Below are 22,647 nucleotides of genomic sequence, written 5' to 3'. Positions count from 1 at the left end.
CAACTTTTAGTTTGTGCACATCAGTCTCACGTCATAAATCCGAGCTGAGAGAAACTGAGAGCCTGGAGAGAGAAAATCAAATAAAAAAAAAACTTTTGACAAACTGACTTTCAGAAAATAACAATTGGCTCCCTCCGTTTTTTTGTCTGAGCCCAGCTACCTGAAGGGAGCTTTATGCACCTCATCAGTCGCAGTAGCACTTCCATTTCTGTCACAGAGGTCTAAATAAATGAATTGGCCATCTGCAATTAATTCGCATTGTACAAATAGTTTGAAGACTGAGTCGTCTGTCTTCCGAACAGAACAATCTATTTTTAGCTCTTCAAGCAAGCCTGTTTTGTGTTCTTTGTAGAGTCAGCGACATTCTTTCAATTTTTCAGCTTAATTAACACAAAAGAAATTGTAATCTGAGAAGGCAGCAGAAACAAGAACCCCCTGAAAACCATGAATTTGCAAGAAAGCAGAAGGTGGCAGCTTTGCAAGAGATAGCTGGCAAAGAGAAAGGAAAAAAAAAAGTTCAGAGCAGTTTGTGGGATTTTGGCTGGATACTCTATAGGCTAAATTTATACATACACTTTGTTGATTTCCAGTGAACGCTCACAGGTCCTGTAACTAATCTTGGTTTCTTTATTCTGAAGGGGATGAGGGACACAGAACATTTTCACAGGAGATGCTACAGCAGAAGAATACTTTCGATTAAAGCAGATTTCTGTCGAATTCTGTACACACGCCTGGCTGGGGTGTGAACGTTGCTTTGTGCTCCCTCAATGCTTGAGGGGGACGCTGAATCCCCTCCGGATGCACTCTTGTGTGCCTGCAGTTGTGGCTAAATCCTTATTTCAGGCTCAGATATAATAAATAGATATCTTCTTAGATATCTATTTATCTAATATATATAGATATATTAGATATAATATAATTAGATATGATATAATAGATATCTATATATATTAGGTAAATAGATATCTAATAATATATATTATAATTAATATATATTAGATAATATATATTAGATATCTAATAGATATTCTTCTTAGAATTATGCTCTGGGATATGAAAAATTATCCACACATGACAAGATTTAGTTTGCACTATGTTAGTGAGAAGATTTGCAGTGATTGAGGAAAGGAAGGCATCGCTTACATTTCAGAAGGCATCAAGTTAAAATGTAAGTTCTAGGTACAAAAAAAGGAAGTGAAAAGCTGAATAACCAAGAGAATACTAACTGTAATCAGTGAAGTACTCTGAAATAACGTTGAGATTTCTGTGCTTGCTTTTCTGTTTAGATATACAAAATGTACAGCATTAGCATTTGCTGTGCATTATTATGCATGCATAGCATGTGAGCTTCCCAATTAAATATCTTCCCAAGTGTCCGTTGTTGGGTGCTCGTTGGAAATACACAAACAGGAGGAGGAGCAAGCATAAACACTCAGCCTCTCCCTTTTAAATCCATGCAAAGGGCTCAAAAGCCTGAAGCACAACTCCAGAAAGGCTGCTGGGGTGGGCTCTGCAGCACCAGGACTAGGAACACTGATTCCTGCAACCACTGGTGCAACTGTAGCCTTATGCACCATCTTTAGCAAATAAAATGTAGATTCTAAATCATATAACATGGAGTATTTAGAGGCATTTAGTTGCCAGAAAATACAGTAAACTTCCTAAGGGGATTCGTTTTCAAATGCTGTGTTAGGTATGACAAATAGATCCAGCTGGAAAGCCCTTTCGGAAGTTTCTCTCTGCCTTTACAGATACAAAGGTACCTTTTGAAATCCCATCTTCAGGTGCTTTTGAAAATTATTCCCCAGCAGATTTCACCATCCCAGCCGTCCTGAGTATCGACTTAATCTGCTTCCTTCCCAATACTTTTGTATGAAGAAGTTGTATCACACGTTACAAAAAAAAATGGGTAGAAAAAGGGTTTGTTTAACTACCCGAACTTGGTTCCCAGGACTGTAAGTACCTTCAAGTGTATCAAATTAAAGCAGAAGCCATGACTGACTTCTGGTTAAAATACAATTCTTCAGTTCGCTGCAGAAGTGGGCTCCTGCAGGATGCCACCAGCTTCTCTAGCTCCAACCAGTTGTGTGATAACAGAGCCTCACCTCTTTAGATTGTTAGGGGAGATTCCTTTTGCTGCCAAGTGCTTACGAGACTTACCCTCTTTTTCTTCACTGTAGAAACAGGTTCTATTTTTCCATCTGTAAAGCAAACGTGCAGCCGAGCAGTTAGGGGAGAGGAGGACAAACATCAGCGTTCTTACTAAGAAACAATAAGAAAGTGATAAAGCTGTTGCAAAGCCTCTGTGAGGGATGAAGAAGGTTTGTAACTGGTGTGCGTTATCAACTGGCAACAACGCTGAAAATAAAAGGGAATTGTGAGCAGTGGTAGAACAGTTGGTTTACTCACCCAAAAACTCACGCGTATGGGATCCCATGAGAGTTTCTTTAAAAGCTATCTCACTTGTTTTATCTTGAAAGTTTTCACAGTGTCAGGTTTGATGTGCAGTTCTAACGATAAGTAGCATGAAAGCTGCTGCTGAGCGCTGAAAGTTGGTGACAAATATTAAGTGCTACAAATAAAAAATCAGTTTGCTTGCTTTTGCATGAATTTGCACCGTGAATTTGCCCCACACAGAGGAGGTAGAAGAAAATTCATCATTTTTCAGTACCTAAAAGCAGGCACAATAAAGTAGCAGGCACAACTAATCAATGATCGGAGTTTTAGTTGTTGTTTGAAATTTGCTTGCAGAAGTTTTCCTTTCTGGGCAATATGCCTTTTGTGTCTAAGGGCCAAATATACTCATACTACTAATATGCTACTAAGTGCTGCTTTGATTTTCATAAAGATGTGTGGATATTCATTAAACTATTTCAGTGCATGACAAACAAAAAGACAGATTTCTGTGATCTCCATACTCATTAAGTTAAATTTTTGGATCTTTGTTTAAGGAAAAGTAGATTTAATTCTTAAAGTGTAGTTAAATACAGTAACAAAACAGGAAATACGTCCTAAAGTATGTTTGTTTTAAGCCCCACAAGAAAGTCTATTTAAGGATTCTTCTGTAAGGATATAAATTCTGAAATACCTATTTAGTGAACAGTTGTAAAATATGTGAGGTAGGCAGTCATACCTTTGGCTTTTATACTCAGCCAGGTTACTTGCCAACATAAACAAAGACTTAAAGGCTTGTTTTTTAGACATTTCAGACAGAATCCAGTGTAAACTTTTCACTTAATCCATAATATCCTAAATATTAATTAAGTATTTCCAAAAGTAATCTACCAAAATTTTCATTTCTAAAGACAGCGCAAAGTATCTTCCACTTTATCCGTTTTATTCTCACGTGAGTCTCTTAAAAGAAATAAAACATTCCCTTGTTTTTAAATGGATGGCATAATTTGTTGATCATTTCTTTAAAATGATCAACCTAATATATTCTCTGAGTCAGAAGCCAAGTCTGTAGACCACTGCATTGCTAGATAACAGTAAATATTATTTGCTGTTGAATCACCTATGGGAAGTATAAGTACAACACCTGGACTGTGGGCACTGTGCGCTCCATGAGGTAGAGGGACAAAGTACTCCACACCCTTAAGGATTGAAGAGAATTGTTTAGGTAATTGGCTGTCCACCGCCCTCCTCCATACTCTTAGCCCAGAAAATATCCTCCTCAACAGAAGTGAAGAGACACACCCTTAAACCTCTGGAAACTAACCTTCTTGCCCAAGGAGTTCTGCATCAGGCTTCTTCCCAGAGACAGCAGGTCCAGTAGCGGAACCAAGGACCATCAACAGGCAAATTGACACTAATCTTTAAAAACTGACTAGCTCACTTTCCATGAGGAATGGCCAGAAATCAAAGCTGGATAGTGTGGTTCAGCTGTCCCATCCATTTGTGTTCTTTCCTCCCTGCCAATGGCCTTCCCTACATCTCTCCAGGGACTCTGGCATGAGTCCCTTACCTGTTTGCTTTGTGTGCAAATCACACAAGAGATCCTTCAGGAATATTGAGGTTTTGCTGCTTTGTGGTTTTGTTTCATTTTTTTCACAGACCTTGTTATGGCATTGCATGCAAATATGAAGGCGGTCTTCGTGTACCATGTGCACGATGAATCGGATACCTCCAGGATGTGCTCAGCATAATGCATCCATTTGGCATAGATAGCCTTCTCATCTAGGAGGCGGGATGAGCAGACCAGTGGTATTTGTGCATGCTGTTTGTTCTGCACATCCACAGTGGCCCTTTGTTCAGATGATATCTAAGAAATTTCCACAAATGTATGGTATCGTTTGTTCAGTTGAAGCTCCTCTCTGTGCTTGATGGTCTCCATCAATGTGAGCCACATCAAAACACAGATGAAGCTCTCCAGCAGTAAGTAGCTGTGGTGCTTCACTGTTCGATCTGTGGACCATGCTGACTCCAGGGCTCGTTCTCCATTCCATGTTTCCTAGTCCTTGATAGGAGCTTCTCGTTGTAATTTAAAGTTGTCTTTTCCACTTTCATCTGTCTTGCAAAAAGCAGGGGGAAACAGCTACGCTCGTGAAAAGGAATTGCAGAAGGGTCACCAGGTCTTTTCCTGTTCTTCCTCCTCTCCCCACTTCACGGATGCTTACTGCCAGCGTCAAACATGAAGATGCTTTTTCCACGACAAATAAGGAGTGAGGGGCCATGTCAAGCAAAAGCCGCGGGTCTAACTAAGCATAGCATAAATCTCTGGGTCAGAACTTGGAACTCAGCCTCCTGTTCTCTTATCGAGGACTTGTCTGGTCTAGTAATCAAAACTGAGAAGGCCTGGCCTTTTAAGGGAGGGACGAACCCAAGTATTTGTGGCTTACAGTGATTTCGATGGGAGTTGTGGCTGCTTGGCTGTTCTGAAGTATTTAATCCTAGCTGCCATCGTTGCTTCATGAGGCTCCTTCATTTCACACTGGGCGGTCCCAGGAGAGCAACACAAAATGTCCCTAATTTATGTAGTTCTGGATAAGTGATATGCCAGTGGAAGATCTGTATGTTTAAGACCTTAATATTCCAAGTATGCGTTTTCATAAGTGTAACAGAGTGACTTTTCACACTACAGACCTTTCTGCCAAGAAGTAGTTGTGGTTTCCTCACAATATATTGCCGTGTTGCTGCAAAGCCCATCAGACAGCAGAGGGAGCACAAGGTAGCACTCCCTTTTCCCAGTGCCATGGGATAGCAGCACTAATTGGATGTAAAGCAGCTAACAGAAATGGCAGGAAGAAAAAGAAGGGTGCAAGCCATGTTGGTTATAGGACGCTGGAAGTGGAAGAAAGGGCTGGAGGGAACAGGTTAAATGCCTGAGTATTAGGGAATGAGGAGCTAAATATGGCATCTTAATACTGCACGTGGCAAGAGGCCAGATCTCTTAGTTCATAGATCTTAACCTGCTTCCAATATTTGGCTTTGAGCAGGATTAAAAGCCATGAGGGGAGGCTTTCTCGGGTTCTGGTTTCAACAGCGATGGAATCTCTAAAGAGCAATTATAGTGTTGTGGCATCCAAATCCAAATTCTTACCTTCTGGAACCTTAGGATCCAAGCCGCAACCCAGCATCGTTTCTTCAGTCCCGTCTGTACCAAACATTTGATAACTATGCTCTACAAAAAAAGTCTGTGTGCAGCTAGAAAATGTAGTTAGGGGATCATGGCTCTGTGGAAATTAAACGTAACGCTCTGATAACTGTTATACGTATCAAAAATATTGTGCGAATTGAGCTTCTGTCCTTAGTTTAACAAAATGTAGCACCTCCGAGGTGTAATTTTCTTATACTCTATATTAGACATTTTTTTGCTATGCGGTACCAGAGCTAGGACAAGTTGCTAGAATATAAGATCTCTTAGGAATCAGCTGCATTAATGACTTTGTTATAACTGAGAATATAAGTGAGTGACATGTATATAACAGACTTTCCAGTATAAAAGCCAAAGTGTGTTGGCTATAAACACTCAGAAAGCTTTACCATGAAAAATTATAACAATCAGGGGTTACATGTTACATTTAGAGAAAATGTAGGGTGAGATGCATGAATCTACTGCTTTTTTCATCGCCTTTTTTCAAGTGGAATGACTGGAACCGAACTTAACTTTTTACTACTTAAGAAGCTTACATGGTTCATAGAAAAATAATTCAAACTGCTTATTTTTTAAAGCTTTTTTTAATAAGAAAACTTCAAAGAGGTTCATTTTAGAGTAGCATTCAAGTAACATAGGTAAGGTAGTTAAATATGCCCTCACTGAAATGTAGTTTGAAAAAAACAGATATTCATGGCACCTATACAAGTATTTCTATAGATTCTTATCTGTAAGAACAGCAACATATTTCTTTTTTTTTAATTAAAGATCATTATAATTGCTAATGCATGATTGTTTGGGGGCATACGTGAGTCAAGCTGTGGTTTTGAGAACATAGTTTTGGAGAACACCTTAACCTTCACCGAATCCTTCACCCTGTGCTTTAGTGTCTGTGCTGAATTAAAATATAGGCCCCTGTTGGAGATGCCCTATATCCTTGCCAAGGAAAGGAGCACCTCCAAGAGGAGAAATGTGAAAGCTGGGAATTGTTCAGAATAAGTGAGGAACGTAATTCCCTCAGACAACAACCATTTTGCAGAGAAGCAGTTTGGGAAAGAAACAACACAAAGAACTTTTGAAACGAAAGCTACGAGGCAGAAGAGGGTTTCAAATTATTTGAAACTTTTGCTGTCTCACAAAGAAGTAAAGCTTTCTAGAGAGAGCAGAAGCAGGCTCATTGCTGCTAGAAATGGCATAATCAGGCCAAGAGGTGAATTCAAGCCTGTTTTTGGTGGGTTTTTTTTGATTTGTATTTGTTCCTTGTGGTTTTGTATTGGGGTATGTTTGGGGACGGGGGTTTTTTTTTCAGTCTTGGGTCTCTATGATGAAGAGGCTCCTTTGCTAAGCCAGTATTACTTTCTGTCATAGTCCTTTAAGGATACAACTGGAAAACCAGAGTTTCTCACTGTTGATTTACCCTAGGGTAACGCACTGAAAAAACTGTCTCCAGAGAATTGTTCCATAAGCGTTGATGTCTCCAGATAGTGGCTTACAACATGGAGTGCTCTTCAGCTCGGATCTTCAAAACTAGTCAATAGTGATTCATTCATGACATGTATCTGTCTAGACATGAGAACTTCGTGCATTAAAAAGGTTTCTTACTCAGATATTAAGAGACTGTAACAATTACATAATTGTTACCAGGGCAGGAGGTCTCAAGGCATGGTACATTATTACTGTCATGTCTTGTCACATCTTTTTCTCTGTGTGCAGATCAGTTTGGAGTGTTTGGATCTTGCTAATGGATCTCTGCGCTTTGACCATCTCTCACCTGAGTCATTTGCTCCTGCTTAGCGGCTTCATATTGATGCTTCTCCAAGAGATCTCCTGTAGGACACTTTTGGGGCAATGAGGTCCTGCTATCCGTTTTCTTAGCCAGTGAAAGCACTGCTTCAGCGCTTCCCGTACTTAGTTTTATAATATAATCTCACCTTCCACTTTCTGGTAGCGGGAATTCCTTTATTCATTCTTAGACAAGGAATTTCTTTGCCTTTTTAACTTTACTCTCAAGCAGTACTAAGCATACACAGGTGACTGAAAAATAGTGTTCTTGCAAGTCTTTAATGCACAGTTTGATCTCGTAGCTCCTGCGTCTTGGATTGGGTGACTACCCCTATGCCCATGGGCTTTTCATGCTTTCCCTCTGAATAGCTTGTCGAGTGCAGGCTGGTGCAGTCCCTTTCATGAAGTCCATTCTTTCTATCCTCCTTTCTTCTCTCCAAGTCAGCTTTGAGAGTGGAGAAGAATTAATTCTTCCTATTTCTAAACTGGAAGTTGGGAGATGTTTTGTGCTGTCAGATCACAGTGTCTCTCTTTGTGCTTTATGGCATTTGTTGTTCAGCTGAGTGCGGAGTTTGTCCAGCAACATGAAACACTTTGATCCACCACGGAGGATATGATACCAATTAAATGTAAACAAACCTTACAGCCAAAATGATGTTCACAAAATCAAATGGGGTAATCATTTTGACGGAGGACTATTTTTGGCGTGTCACAATCGCCTTGGTTCTTTTTGCCTGCCATAACTGTAAATTTATAAACTCCTTCACTAGTTTCTTTACTCAAGGAAAGCAAAACCAGGAAGCTTAAACTCCATTTTTCTTTCAAATGAATATTAATGGCAAATATTTTCAGCTCTGTAAGAATACACATGTCCATTCATGAGATGGTCCAGACAGAACAGAGGATTAGGAATAAGGAATTTAAGACTGAATTTGAAAAGGCAGCACAGGAACTTCGGGCCCCAAAATATCCTCTGAAAGTTTGGCATTATTTCACACTGTCGGCCAGGATTCTCCTTACAGCACCATGATATTCATAATAAAGAAATAAATTAAATCCACCCTTTCCTGCCTGCCTCACAACACGCAGCACTGTGCATGCTCGGCACATGTGTAGTTTTGATAAAGAGACATTATCGAGCCTGAAATCATTTTAAACAAAACAAATAATGTGGCTGCCCAGCACTTCCTCTGGAAGTAGTTCCTTGGACAAATCTTCCTTAACTCTGAGATGTATAGAGTTAGTATATATGTCTTTCAGTAACACCAATTCACAGAAAGAATTTTTCAGAACAAACGTGCGGCTGTGTATTTTATATATAGGGTGTGAAGTGCAGCCATGCAGGAGGGCCCTGCCTTCAGCCGGGGATTGCCCGTGCCAGGAGGAACTCGGCGTCTTCCGAAAGCCTCACAGCACAGGGCAGGCAGGGGGAACTCACGTGTCCCCGTGCTGTCACCTTAGGGCTGCTGGCTGGGTCACTCTTCATGTTTATGGGCTGGCAGAGGAGCTGCAGCTTGAAGGAGGCAGCGGTGGTGGCCGCAGGGTAAGAGCCGCTGGATGCTCTGCCCTTTGCAGCATCCCTGGATCCTTGGGTGCTTCAAGGGCAAGGTGGCTTTCCATTGAAGCCCTGACATAGCTATGAGCCCTCTGAGCAAAGGGGAGAGGGCTCTCCAGGTGGAGTGTTGCAGTCTTTGTTCACGCCAGGGTAGCAGGGAGCTCGGTCGCTTGGGGCTGGCACCCTGCAAGCAAGGAGCAGCTCCCCGGGCTGATTCAGGTCCCAGGCGTGGAACGTGCTCCTCGCCTCCAAGGACCAGGAGCTCAACCGCACGGCTCGCTCTCTGTTTACATAGTGTAGACGAAGCTGTAAAACGCCGATTGCTTCAGAAGCGAATAGGTCACTCTTAGTCAGACAAGAGAGCATGCACAGAGCAATGGAAAAACAAATTCGTTATTGTAACACCAGAGCGTAAAGCAAACCTGGAGGTAACCTGCAGAAGAACACAGCACTGGGGTTTTGGTGCTTTATGGCATACAAAGAAGGACCGAGAAGCGTGCAGGCTTTTTTTTTTTTTTTCTATTTTCAAAATAGAAAGTATCTTTGCCTGGTTCTTAGAATGTAGCAAGCATGCTGATTCTAGCTTTCCCTGGTTTTGCTGGAGGGCCTGTGGGAGAGAGACTCAACAGAATACTAGCAGCTTTCGCAGCGGTTTATTTAAGTAAAACAGTGTTAAGATTTCGAGCAGAGCCTGTTTCTTCATCTAATGTTGCTGAGAATGTCAGAGTGAAAGAGGTGTTAAGAAAAGGAAGACAGGCTATTAAAAAAAAATTGCTTCCTTTTTGAATAATTATTGTATGATGAAACGTGTAGCGAAGGGCTTAAAGGTCATCAGTGAGATCAGGGCCCCTTGGTTCTCGATACTGTGCAGACATGTTGGAAGTAAACAGCTTACAACCTATATGAGAGAGGCAGATAAAGGATAGTTGGAAAAAGAGGCACAGAAAGGGGAAATGGCTTGTCCAAGGTCACCCGTGGATTGGTGGCTGTGCTGGATCGAACCATCTGCCTATCAGGTCTCCTGGATCCTGTTTCTCTGTTTGATACCCACGCTCGTCTCTTTCCCATTGATATTTTGTGAGCATTCAAAGAGACTATGACTGGCTGGGGCCACAGGAGAGGATAATCCTTTACCTCTGATGGTTTTAATGTGGCTGAGGCAAAATCCCAGTGCTCGACCACAGGTTCTCACCCAGCTTGGGGCTGGAGCTGGGTTTAGACCCCAAATCCCACCTGTTTCCTGTAGCCCTGCAATGGACGTCCTCCTTGGCTTTGTTGGATATAGAGCAGCACGGGAAACTTTTCACTGCACACCTAAGGACTTGGAGGTGATTGACTGTTTTATATACATTTCTAAAATCTAACACACGCACGCACAAAAAATTAAAAACAACCCACCCACCAGAAAGACTTATTTGGAAATCTGGGAAAGGGTCTAAATTCTGCAACCGCCCTAGGGTGTGTGGGGCACTCTCATTTAAGATCAAGGCACGTTAAGATATAATGATGCTGCTGGTTTGCCAGACAGACGGATTCTTCCAGGAAGAGTAGGGTACAAAAGACCCCTATTCTGTAATTGTGTCTGTATGTAATTTTAGGATCTAGTCTTAACATTTTTCCATCTAAAGAAAAAGATGGGAGGAAATATCCTTTCTAAAAGGGAACGCTTTCAGGCCTTTAACAGTGCAGAGGCAGAGGAGCAAAATGACAGTTCTGTTTTCCTTGCAGATCATCTCTAATAATGGCTCCTGGTATTGAAAGTATTGTGGTTTTCTAGCACTGAAATGTAAAGTTATTTTGAGCGTGAAAGCCTGAACATCATTCTATTTAAAAAATGTAAAAGAAGGAGAGGAATGTTTACAGCACGTTAAAACCTGTGTGACAACTTAGCAAGAACAATTTTAACAATCCTCTTATTCTCTTTCCTGTTATGCTGCATAAAATGAGAATGCAGTGTCAGTAATAAATAAGAGCAGCGTAGAGGGGTAGCTCACCGTGTTGCTGGGGAGCAAACTGTCACCCTGCTCCGGTGGGAACCGCGGGCTGCGTGGCTGCCTTGAGAGCTGGGGAGGTGAAGCCAGGAGCCTCTTCTCCTCTGCTGACCCTCTAGGCAGGAGAAAGGCTTTGGAGTTCCATGCTTCTTTGCCGGAGCTAACTATAAGCTGGGAGTTAGACAGCACAGCCTCTGCTCCTCCTGCCTCGGTGGGGTTTGTGACCCGAATGTAACAAAGAGGAAAGCAGAACAATTATTTATTAAAAACTTTGCAGTCAGGAGTAGGTCTGGAGTGCATGTTGACAAATATTGAAACCGAATCTGAGAAAAGACGTGTTCCAGTTTTGTGGGGTTTTTTTTTTTTGTAATCGGCATTCCATATGTGTTATGCGGAGAGCTGGGATGTGCTTGCACTTTGGTTACATAAGAGGGATTTTTTAATAAAGTGCCGTGCAGAATGCACGAGCAGTGAGAAGGGATATCGGAGGGGAAAAAAAACTGTAAGGAAATAAGAAGAGGTAGTAGGTGAAAAGCTCTTACTCAGTGTTTTATTTCCATAATCCCATGAGTTCCTTAAAGTCTCTTTTAATGTTTCTGAGGAAAAGCCTCAAACTGAAAGGAAAGAGGCAAGATTTTTTTCCCCTTTGCTTTAAAGGAAGATCTTGGTTAATTCTTTAAGCTTGTTTTTATTTAAAAACAAAACAAAAATCACTCTCAAGTTTAGAATTTCTGTATGGAAAAATTCTTCTTCTTTGCCAGAGAGGGAAGTATCTCTTTTTCATTCTGTTTGTTTTGGAGTATCTGTACTTAAGTGTTTTGTGTTTGTTCTTTATTGAATACATTAATAGTGCATCAATTTCTTCTGACAATATTAGTTCCGTTCCATTTGGAGAGGCTCACTCTTTCCCATATGACAAACGTCATTTTATTTGATACCCCTGCTTTGTATCCCCCACCCCATTTGATTGATAATAGCTTAATTTCCTACCTTGTTTACCTTTTAATGCTTTTTTTAGTGATTGTTGTTCTGGCCACCACAAAGGAAACAGCTGAAAAAAAAAAAACCACCACCCCACATTGGATTCTTCACAATCAGTTTGCTTTATTTTTCCTTTTTAGATTATTGTTTGGCTTTAATTTGTTTGTTTCTCCTTTAAACAGGATTGAGATTACTCAAGGGTTCCTTGCTCAGCAGGTCAAAGGGTAACTTGGAGACTTTGAAACCATCTCCCTTTTTATCACCAAGTTTCGTTCTTCCAAGAGTCCAAAGGATTTTGCAGGACGATAGCTCGTGGAGGATGCCTCCATCTAAGGAAAGCATGAGCAGCAGACCTGAGTCATTGCAAGAGGCCACAGGAGTCGTCTCGGTGTTCAAAGCAGATGATAAAAACACTGATCTAAGTCTAAATCAGAACCTTAATTAATCCACATATATAACTAACTAAAAGACTCAGTGTATTGGGAATTAAATACGTTGAGATGGGTGGGTCTGCCTCTCTACCAGTCACTTCTGTGGCCCAGAGGCGCTTCTATTGCTAAGGCTGAAAATTTTAACAGACTTCAAACCAGAGAGGTATCAATACACAAAAATATGTAGTGCGTGCTATTTAAAAAATGTCCTTTAACTGAAAGAGTCAGTCTGTCCCCGAGGTAATCCCTGTTTTTGAAAGAGGAAAGTCTGCTCAGACTGCTCAACCCCGGCACTCTGAATTTGTGCAGCAAAACAAAGTGCTGGGCGATGTAGGCTCCTTAACAAACACTCACAGCTGCTTCTTATTTCTGCAAAGATTTTAATCCCCAAAGATGCTGTGCACAAGGGGAATTTATGCACCTTTCTAGTATAAATTCACTCACTGTTTATTTTTTCCCAGTAGTTTGAATCCCTTGAAAACCTTGGGAGGAAAAAAAAAAACCCAACACCTCAAAAATCTTCATACAAAGATATAAAAAAATAATAAATTCCAAATTAATCACAGCATGAAGAAGAATGAATAGATTTGAATAGATTTTCTTTTAAAAAAAGCTAAGTGTAGGTATTATCCTACAATCGCGTATGTTCAGCTGTGGAGGGAATTACGGGGTTGCAGATTCTCAGTTAAAAAAGATTGAACTGTCTTCCTCTTGAGACTTCCCTGTATCATGATCAGCAGCTCTGACCCAAACTCTTGGAACAGTCTTACTGGGTGAGGACTAGGAAGAGGAGAGAACTGAGGTGCATGGCTGTAACTGCATTTTTAGGCCATAGTTTGTTGTGCACTGATCCACTCCTTGACAGCTTCAAATCAGAGAGTATTTTCCTATCCTGTTTTTTCTTTCCCATGCATGCAAGCTTAGCTCTCTTTGGGTTCATCCCGATGCCATAAAGAGGAACATTACAAAGTTTACAGCCTAGGTTTTCAAGTGGAAAGAGTCTAAAGTAAATCAGGGATAAAGGTGTTGCTGTAAGAACCATTTGTTTCGTGTGTTCCCCAGATTAATTGAGCTCTGTATCCTTTCATTTAAAAGTCTGCTGAAAATAGGCTATTTCCTATAAACAGAAACAAAGGAAATTGTACAGTTAGATCACCACTGTCGCTTTTACTTTTTGAGCTACAAATTTTGTCTTCTCTGCCTTTTCTCCTTAGCCATGTCAGGAACTGAAATACAGGCTATTCCGGCAGCAAGGAAGGCTGACAACCTCCTCAGAAGCTGCAGTGCCATTTCTGTCCGGTTGCTAAGGGATGCTCAAGCGTGATGTCGTCTGGATCTTCCCTTCCAAATGAGCACATTGGTCTGGTCACAATCCACCCCCACAGTTCACAGCCAAAAGTTTCTGAGGTCATGTTCACTGTGGATAGTGTGAGCCCGTAAGGAACTGTGCAACTGTCCCATCTGAAAACTAATTAGCTATTTCTCTTTTCTGGAGGCTGGGGCACCCGAAGCGCTCAGTACCTTCAACTTCCTAACAAATATGACTTGTTTGCGGTAGGAAATAAGGGTGTTTGTCACTGGAGGGTTTGGAAAGTACCTGTGGTGTAAGATAGACATCCTGATAGGGATGTCACAATCACCTGTAAAAAGAAAGAGTAACTCAAGTGAATTCAGAGTCTAAGTCTGATCGCTTGAGCGCAAACCTGATGCAACATCAGAACTGCAAGCAGAAAGTTTTATGCATTTTGTTAGAAAAAGAAAAGAATGGAAAGACACAAAATGCTTTTGAGATGTATTTTATCAACAGGATCAAAATCTACTCTGTGAAGAAAGTAGTAACTCCAGGAACAACTCTTGCATTTTCATTTTCCAGCCCATTGTAAAATTTGTGAGTGTTACAACGGTGTTTCCTTGTCTCCTACCTATACAGGTGTGAATGTCCTCATGCCCAATTAAGGAGGCTACCACAAGGAAAATGCATTAACAAATCTAAATTAAATTTGTTTTAAATGGGAAAAAGATAGTATTTTTCTTGAGATCATTTTGAGTGATGATACCGATGGGTATTATATGTAAATCTTACAAGGAGGTCGTTTATGTGCATAGGGTGGGAGGAAGCTTAAGGGAAACGTACTTTTCAACAAGTTCTCTCTCACTTGAACTGTTATTGATAGTGTACTTATACTTTATAACTAAATTCTTCGATGCATTTGTAAATCAAACTAATATAGTTGTCCTAGCTGGGAAGATTATAGTCTGCGTAAATTACATACTTCAACGGTACTACTCAGCTGAGTAGTTTACATGTTTATTTACAGGATCAGGCCATTGTCTTCCGTCAGTCTCAGACACCAAACTCATTTTGGGGGCAAAAGCTGTGGAGGGAGAATGGAGAAAAGAATAGCAATGAAATTCCTCTTTCAAAAAAATTAAGAGACCTGATGATTTTCATTGGAATATAATAGACCAATGAGACTAAAACCACATTAACTAAAGTTATCAAGTGAACTGAAATGGATTATAGATGTATAAAATTTTCCTATACACGTCCCTCATAAATATTCCATTCAAATATTACTCACTCTGAATTATTCTGCTGCATCTCCTTGCGAGACCTTTTCTGATTTGAGAAGTGAAAGAGAGGAATATTGTTTCACACTACCACTCCCCCTGTTCTTCTGTGAAAGCCTTAAGCTAAGATGCATGTTGATGTCTCAGCTCTTACTTTAGACTAAACCAAAATTGCCACAGAATCTGAGGCTGCTGGCTGTTATATTCGGACACAGAAGGGATATTACTGAATATGAATTCATTCTGTAAGTGTGCAACGCTCACCGTCTTCTGTGTGTAAACTCTTAGCTCCCGTTAATTTAAGTGTTCAGGATGGAATCAATAGACACAAGTTTTCTGATGTCTTTTACAGACACTTTCACACTCACGTTGCCTTGTATTTTTGAAAGATATTTATACCTAAGTGTCCTTTAACACTCTCTTCTGACTATTTTCAACTTTCAAATAGATGGTTATCACAGAGACAATATGGCCATACATCTAGTTATTTCATCTTCGTATTTATTTGTTCCTAGGGCTGCAGGTTCTTCAGAAGTGAGTAATTTTACAGTGAGTCGAGTCAGATTTTGCCTGAATTTACCCTCCTCATGGCAGTAGTCTCGTGAAACTCAAATTCATGGATTTTGACAAGATGGATGCTAATGCAAGTGGTTTCAGTAAGAAACAAGGTTTACTTTAAAGACACGCCGGCAGCTTTGTGTTATTTAAACAAGTGAAAAAGAGGAAGGACATCTAATGTATTGGTATGCTTGCTCTGCAAATGATGCTCTCCTAATCAGGACAGCACCAGAACAAAAATCATGGCAGTTCGGTAGGTTTGTGAAGTACGGTTGGTGCCTTATATCTAGTGTCGTGTCGTATTTCAGAACAAAACAAGAAAGGCTGTAATTGTTAATGGGCTTAACAATTTGGGAGTTTTCTTTTGATTTTCTGAATGTTTTGACACTTTCTCACTTTAATAACACTTGCAATACAAAGAGCTGATTCTTAATCTGTTGTAAGTAACTGGGAGTTTTGTGAATTAGCTGAAGGTGTTATCCCTTTTCAACTACCTCATGCTTTGTTCAAGAGACAGAGGCAGAGGGTGAATACACCAGGAGGGCGGCAATTCCTGTGCCCCAGCGTGGTGGATGGTGGCAGTTCGTGATTTGCCTTGCAGAGCCCATCCCGGTTTGCATTTGGGACAGGGATGCACGTGCGCTACTGGACAACGGCTTTTATAAAGCAACAACTCCCTTGTCAGGGCATGCTTTGGGTTATTTCCTCATCCCCGTCCCAACCCTAACACTGTTCACCAAGATTTTAGCCTTTTGTATGTCTCCAGCAATAATTTTTATCTTGTGTACTCCTTTGTGTTTGGAGCCTGAGATATGCTCCCTTCCCCCCCAAGCTGCAACCTGGAGGAAAGCAAAGCCTGGAGGCTGGGGCAGATTTCCCTGCTGCATGAGGTGGCAGATACTGGCATTACTGCATTCTCTTCATACCTGTGACCATAAAAAAGCTGTGAGGTTTTATAATTTTCTGCTTTATTGAGTCCTTTATACCTTGTAAATGCCACAGTTAAAATATATTTGAATATGGTATATTACATGGAAACAATATAAATAAAAGACCTATAGAAGAAAAAAGGAATTATTATTATAATCTTTGCTTCAGATGAATCTGCGCGGTTCTGAGCCAAGTGTCTCTGAGATGTTTTAAAACTTCCTTGGCCTAAGACAACAGCTTGAGAAGTCAGTAAGAGCCCCTTCGCTGACTCCGAAGCTCTTAGGCTCTGTGCAACACAAAGTTGTGGTGTTTAAGAATAGACTGAAAGTGACAGTAACTTCTCAAAGACCAAGATTTGGTGGTGGTGTTCGTTTCTCGTGAGGTCCAACCCTCTTTCAGCAAGGGCAGCTAAACAGATGTATCTGATGACACTGACTGTGACCTCCTGGTTGTTTGCTCTATTCACATAATTATTTTACTGTAGGTGGTTCTAAATATAGTAACTGGATGACGTAAGAAGGTGTGTTCACAGGAATAGTGTTGTAGATAATTGAATTTTGCAAATGCGGATAAATAATTTATGTATAGTAAAGGCCATTTCACTAATCTCAGGGAGGCAGAGGAAAGCTACCTGTGTATTTTAGGGAACCGGGCTTTACGAAGAGCAAAGCACCAATCTTTGTTTTCCAGATGTAGCACATAGCTTGTGCATGAAAACTACTGTGTAATTCATATAATGAGGTTTCAAAAATATTTTAGAAAACAAAATGGAGCCAGGTAGCTGGCAAACCACACAGAGAAGCAACTGCATGCATCAAGTTGTCCTCTGTGGTCCACCCACATGACTCGGTAGCCTGTTTCACTCTGTCCTAGCCCTGTCCAGGGCATGCGTGGGCTCCTCTGTGCCCGTGGGCAGGCCTCCATTAAAACTTACTCAGAATTCTATGAATTAACCCCCCAACTCCTGCAAATATTTTCTTGGCTTCCTCCCAAGAAGCCCTTCCAAAGGAGCGCCGCCCATCCGAGGGCTCCAGGGGTCACCTAGTCCCAGAGCCCTGCAGGGACACCTGGGCTGGGGTGGCAGCGGGAGCGGCAGGGCCATTGGAAGAATTGTAGAATGCTTTGGGTTGGAAGCGACCATGCAGGTCATCTAGTCCACCCCCCCTGCCGTGAGCAGGGACATCTTCAGCCAGATCAGGGTGCTCAGAGCCCCATCCAACCTGACTTTGAGTGTGTCCAGGGATGGGGCATCTACCACCGCTCTGGGTTGCCTGTGCCAGTATTTCACCACCCTCAGTGTGAAAATGTCTTCCTAATACCTAGTCTAAACTTCTCTTTTAGTTTAAAACCATTACCCTTGTCCTATTGCTACAGGACCTGCTAAAAAAAGTTTTCCTCCTTCTTTCTTATGAGCCCTGTTTAATTGCTGGAAGGATGCAATAAAGTCTGCTCAGTCTTCTCTTCAAGCTGAACAACCCCAACTCTTTCAGCCTCTCTTCATAGCAGAGGTACTCCAGGCCTTCGATCTTCTTCGTGGCCTCCCTCTGGCCTCGTTCCAACAGGTCCGTGTCCTTCCTGTGCTGAAGACTCCGGAGCTGGACACAGGGCTGCAGGTGGGGTCTCACCAGAGCAGACTAGAGAAGCAGTATTGCCTTCCTTGAAGCTGATAACGTTCCTTTTGATGCAGCCCAGGATATGGTTGGCTTTCTGGACTGCGAGTGCACATTGCCGGCTCACGTCCAGCTTCTGTCCAGAAGCGGGAGCAGTGGGGCCGTTGGAAGCAGTGGGGCTGTTGGAAGTGGGAGCGGTGAGGCTGTTGGAAGTGGGAGAATTGGGGTCGTTTGAAGCAGCAGGGTCATCAGAATTGGGAGCAGTGGGGCTGTTGGAAGAAGCGGGGCTGTTAGAAGATGCAGGGCTGCTGGAAGCAGGAGCAGCAGGGGTGTTGGAAGAAGTGGGACCGTTGGAAGAAGGATCATTTGAAGAAGAGAGCAGTGGGGTCATTTGAAGCAGCAGGGCTGTTGGAAGAAGCAGGATCATTCAGAGTGGGAGCAGCAGGGCTGTTGGAAGAAGTGGGACCATTCGAAGCAGGAGCAGTGGGGTCATTAGAACAAGCAAGACCATTGGAAGTGAGAGTGGTTGGGCCATTGGAAGAAGTAGGACTGCTGGAAGTGGGAGCAGCAGGGGTGTTGGAAGAAGTAGGACCAGTGGAAGAAGCAGGATCATTTAAAGCGGGAGCAGTGGGGCCACTGGAAGAAGCAGGGCCATTGGAAGTGGGAGAAGCGGGGTCATTTGAAGCAGCAGGGCTGTTGGAAGAAGCAGGGCCACTGGAAGCAGTGGAATCATTGGAGGTGGGACCGGTGGGGCTATTGGAACAAGCAGGACCGTTGGAAGTGGGAGCGGTGGGGAAGTTAGAAGAATCAGGGCTGTCGGAAGAAGTGGGACCATTGAAAGTGGGAGAAGCGGGGTCGTTCAAAGTGGTGGGGCTGTTGGAAGAAGCGGGGTTGTTGGAGAAGCAGGACCATTCCGACGAGGAGCAGCGGGGCCATTGGAAGCAGTGGGGCCATTGGAAGAAGCGGGGCCATTGGAAGCGGGAGCAGTGGGGAAACAGCAGGGCCATTGAAAACACGAGCAGTAGGGGCGTTGGAAGAAGGGGGATCATTGGAACTGGGAGAAGCGGGGTCATTCAAAGCGGTGGGGCTGTTGGAACAAGCGGGACCATTCGAAGTGGGAGCGCTGGGGCCGTTGGAATAAGCAGGGCTGCTGGAAGAAGCGGGGCCGTTGGAAGCGGCGGGGCCGCCGTGAGCCGCGGGGCTGTGGTTCGAAGCGGGCGCCGGCGCGGGTGACGCGCTCCGTCATGTGAGCGGCCCCGCTCCCAGCGTTCAGTGTGGGTCTCGCCCCACCCCGCGCTCCGAGCGGCTCCGGCGGGGAAGGGGGGGGTGAGGGGGAGGGAAAAAAAAAAAGAAAAAAAAAGAAATGCGGGAGAGAGAAGGAAAAATAAGACGGGGAAAAATCCTCCCGTGAGGGACAGGTTTTGCACGGGGGGAGAGACCGAACGGGTTTGGTTTTTTTTTTCGGTGGTTTATTTTTGCCTCCCCGGAGAAGCCGCGAGGATTCAGCCGCCTGGAAACCCGATGTGAAAAAGCAGCGGGAGGGGGGAAAGGAAAGGAAAAAAAAAAAAAAGGAGAGGAAAAAAAAAAAAAAGGAAAGAAAAAAAAAGGAAAGGGAAAAAAAAAAGAGGGGGGGCTTGTCTTGGACACCCCCCGGCGGCGAGGAGCGGAGAGAACGGCCCCGAGCTCCGCCGGCGGGGGGCTCGGCACAGACGCTTCCCGATCCTCCCCGCCGCGGATTTGGGGAGGTTTCGGCGCCTTTTGGATCTAAAAAAAAAAAAAGGATTATTAATTTTTTTTTTTTTTTTTTTTGGCGTGTGTGTGTCGCGGGGGGGGAGGTGGCACCGAAGCTGGATCCGGGGGGAGGAGGAGGAGGAGGAGGAGGAGGAGGCGGCGTTCGCTCGAGAGCAGCCGCGGAGCTCCCCGCGGATCGCGCCCTGCCGCCACCCCCCGGGGAAGGTGCGGGACCGGCGCGGGGCTGAGCCGGGGGGGCGGGGAACGAGGAGAGGCAGCCGCAGCTGCCGGGGAGGAGGCCCGGAGCGCCAGCAAAGTCATCGCCATCGGCCCCCCCCTTCGCTCTCTCCATGCCTCTGGCTTTGGGCAGCGGCCGCCGCAGCAGCGACTAGGGGAGGAGGAGGAGGAGGAGGAGGAAGAAGAAGGGAAACCTCCGTGCCTCGCCCCGTCCCCTCCTCGCCCCCCAAGATGGGCTGTTTAGGGAACAGCAAGACGGAGGATCAGCGCAACGAGGAGAAGGCGCAGCGGGAGGCCAACAAGAAGATCGAGAAGCAGCTGCAGAAGGACAAGCAGGTCTATAGGGCCACGCACCGGCTCCTCCTGCTGGGTAAGGGGGATGCGGGGGGGATCGAAACAGGGCAGGGCGCTGCTCGGGGCCTGGCTGGGGCGCCGGGAGGAGGAGGAGGAGGAGGAGGAAGAGGAAGCCGGGGAATCGCTTGGGGGAAACGCGGAGGGAGGATGTCGGGGGGAGCTCGGCGCTGTCGCACCAGCGATTGGAATCGCGGGGAGCGCCCCGCCGATCGCCTCGTTCCGGCGGTGGCTTCGGGGGGGACCTGCGTGTGGCGTGTTTTTCAGGAGGGAGATGGGCTTATAGAAACGCGGGTTGTGGCTCCGAGGAAAGTGGGGGAAGGTCTGGAGATCAGTAAGAAAGCGTTTGCCGGGGTCGTGGTTTGAAAGCAGCGTTTTAAATTCAGATGGAATTGAAGATCTCGGCTGTTCCTCCCCGCTTGTTCCCGGGGTGGGAGCGTGGGGCCAGGCCTCGGCCGGCTGCCTCGCTCCTGGGGGAAACACCCGCAGCTGGGAAAAAGCCCTTTTTGAAGGTTATGAATTGGGAAGCGTCCCCTTAGCCGTAAAAATCTTTCAAATACTCGTTTGAAGGAAGAGGCTTAGCGTAAATGGAGAGCCCAGCAGTACAGCAGCACCTGCAGCGCTGAGGAGTCGCCAGGGCGCCAGCAGGATCTTCTAATGGGATAATTTGGACTTCAGCTCTGGGGGAATGTCTTGCGCTTACGGATTTCGGGCTGAACGTTATCTAGATAACATAGAAGCCGTTTGCCGTCAGGTGGGTCGCTTTCCTAAGAGGCAGGATGTCAGGAAACAGAAACACGATGGGCTCGCCTGGGTGTGCTTTCTGTTTTCTCTAGTTTTGGTGGCAGAAAAATAGTTTAGATGCTTGTAAATAAAAATCTGCGGTTCTTTAGCGATGGCTGGAAGGTCGCCTTGTGTGCATGTGTTCTAAGGCGATAGTTGGGCTGTTGGGGTTTGTAACAGTTAATTGTCGTGAATTGCAGAAAGTCTATAACACAAACTCACTGGTGAAAAATAAAGCAGCTCGCGTCCCTATTGTTATGTTACCCTTTTAAGACACGTGGAAAAAAAAACCCAAAAACCCAAGGACTTTTAAAGTTGTCTTAATAATTTCACGTCATGTTCAAGCAACAGCAGAGAAGAGCTGCTCAGCGTTCTAACGGGTTGGTCCTGCTCTTTGTAGGCCCCACTGCTGTACACGTGCTTGCCCCTTCTGCCACCAGCAGTCTCACTGAAATTAGTGGAACTCTCCTCAGCGGCGAAATTAAATGTGCGTGTAATTCTTGGTAAGAATAGAGCCTTAATGAGCAACCAAATGTAGGAATAGCCTTATTCAGAAATTTAGATGGAGTGCTTCACTTTGGTTCACTGGTGTTCTCATCCCGAGAGACCCAGGGATGTCGATACCGAACTGCGTGTATTCATTGCAAAAGCAATAACTATCTCCCCCTTTCTTGGCCCAAGCAAAGTAAAGATTTTTGGTTCCGGGTGCTTATAATTACAAGATGTGATTTAGAGTTACAGCTGAAACATTGTTATTAATTACTCTGAATGGAAATAGGACTGTAGCGTATACTGCCATTCCTTAGTTGGGAAGAGAAAGGATCCAGTCTCTATCTTAACCCAGGATACTTCTTCTTGCTTAGTTCTGCTGCCTGTCTTTATTGCGTGGTGCTTTATGCCTGAAGAGGCAGAGTGTGTATGTTATAAAATAGTAGTTTAGGAGAGAAATGGTGCTTGCTTGAAGAGCTGTAGGTGAAACCTGCTCTCTAAATGCTTACAAAACATCGGTGAGCAAGGAGAGGAAAACGGAGGAAGGCTCTGGTATTAAGGTGGCAAAACATGCGAGCACGTTTTGTGGAGAGAAGAGCAGGACTATTAGGTATTCATGAGGGAGAAGGAAAGCAAGAGAGAAAGCAGAGAGGAATGCATTTGTCAGAAAATTAACTTTGAAATATAACTGCTAGAATACAGTTTTGAATATGAGGCTCAAAATGGAGGCTTGTTCTGTCAGTGTGTGCTAGCGGAGGCCTGGCATCCTATAAATACAAACTGTACCTCTGTGCCCGTTCTGCCACAGACGTATGTTTTCCGTTGTTGAGACATGGGCTGATGAGAGGAATAAATGATTAGCCAGGAGATGTGAAGGGAAATCTTTGTAAATTTTGCCAGGTTAAGATACTACTCTTGCAAAAATATGTTTGCTTTATATAGAAAGCTACCAATCCAGCCGCGTGGAGCAGCTTAATTAAATGCTGTTGTGCGAGTCTTTTTAGCGTACATGGAAAACCGGGTGCTGTAGGCAGATGGGTTGCCCTGTGCATTG

At 43.9% G+C, this 22,647-nt stretch overlaps 1 protein-coding gene across 2 annotated transcripts in view; it reads left to right on the top strand.

Moving 5' to 3' along the window:
- GNAS (GNAS complex locus) overlaps positions 1–22,647 on the top strand; it is a 153,576-nt gene that overhangs the window by 36,801 nt on the left and 94,128 nt on the right. The window contains exon 1 of one of the 2 annotated variants that reach the window (XM_009570256.2): positions 19,888–20,340. The exons of the other annotated variant lie outside the window; for it this stretch is intronic. Coding sequence (XP_009568551.1) covers positions 20,202–20,340 — 139 coding nt within the window. The 5' untranslated portion in view covers positions 19,888–20,201. Of the gene's footprint in view, positions 1–19,887; positions 20,341–22,647 lie in introns of those variants that run through there. 2 annotated transcript variants of the gene reach the window in all.

The sequence above is a fragment of the Cuculus canorus genome, chromosome 16 (genome assembly GCF_017976375.1).
Source record: "Cuculus canorus isolate bCucCan1 chromosome 16, bCucCan1.pri, whole genome shotgun sequence".
NCBI classification, from domain to species: domain Eukaryota; kingdom Metazoa; phylum Chordata; class Aves; order Cuculiformes; family Cuculidae; genus Cuculus; species Cuculus canorus.
Note: the sequence above shows the minus strand (reverse complement) of the source record. Positions and strands in the feature narration are given on the sequence as shown.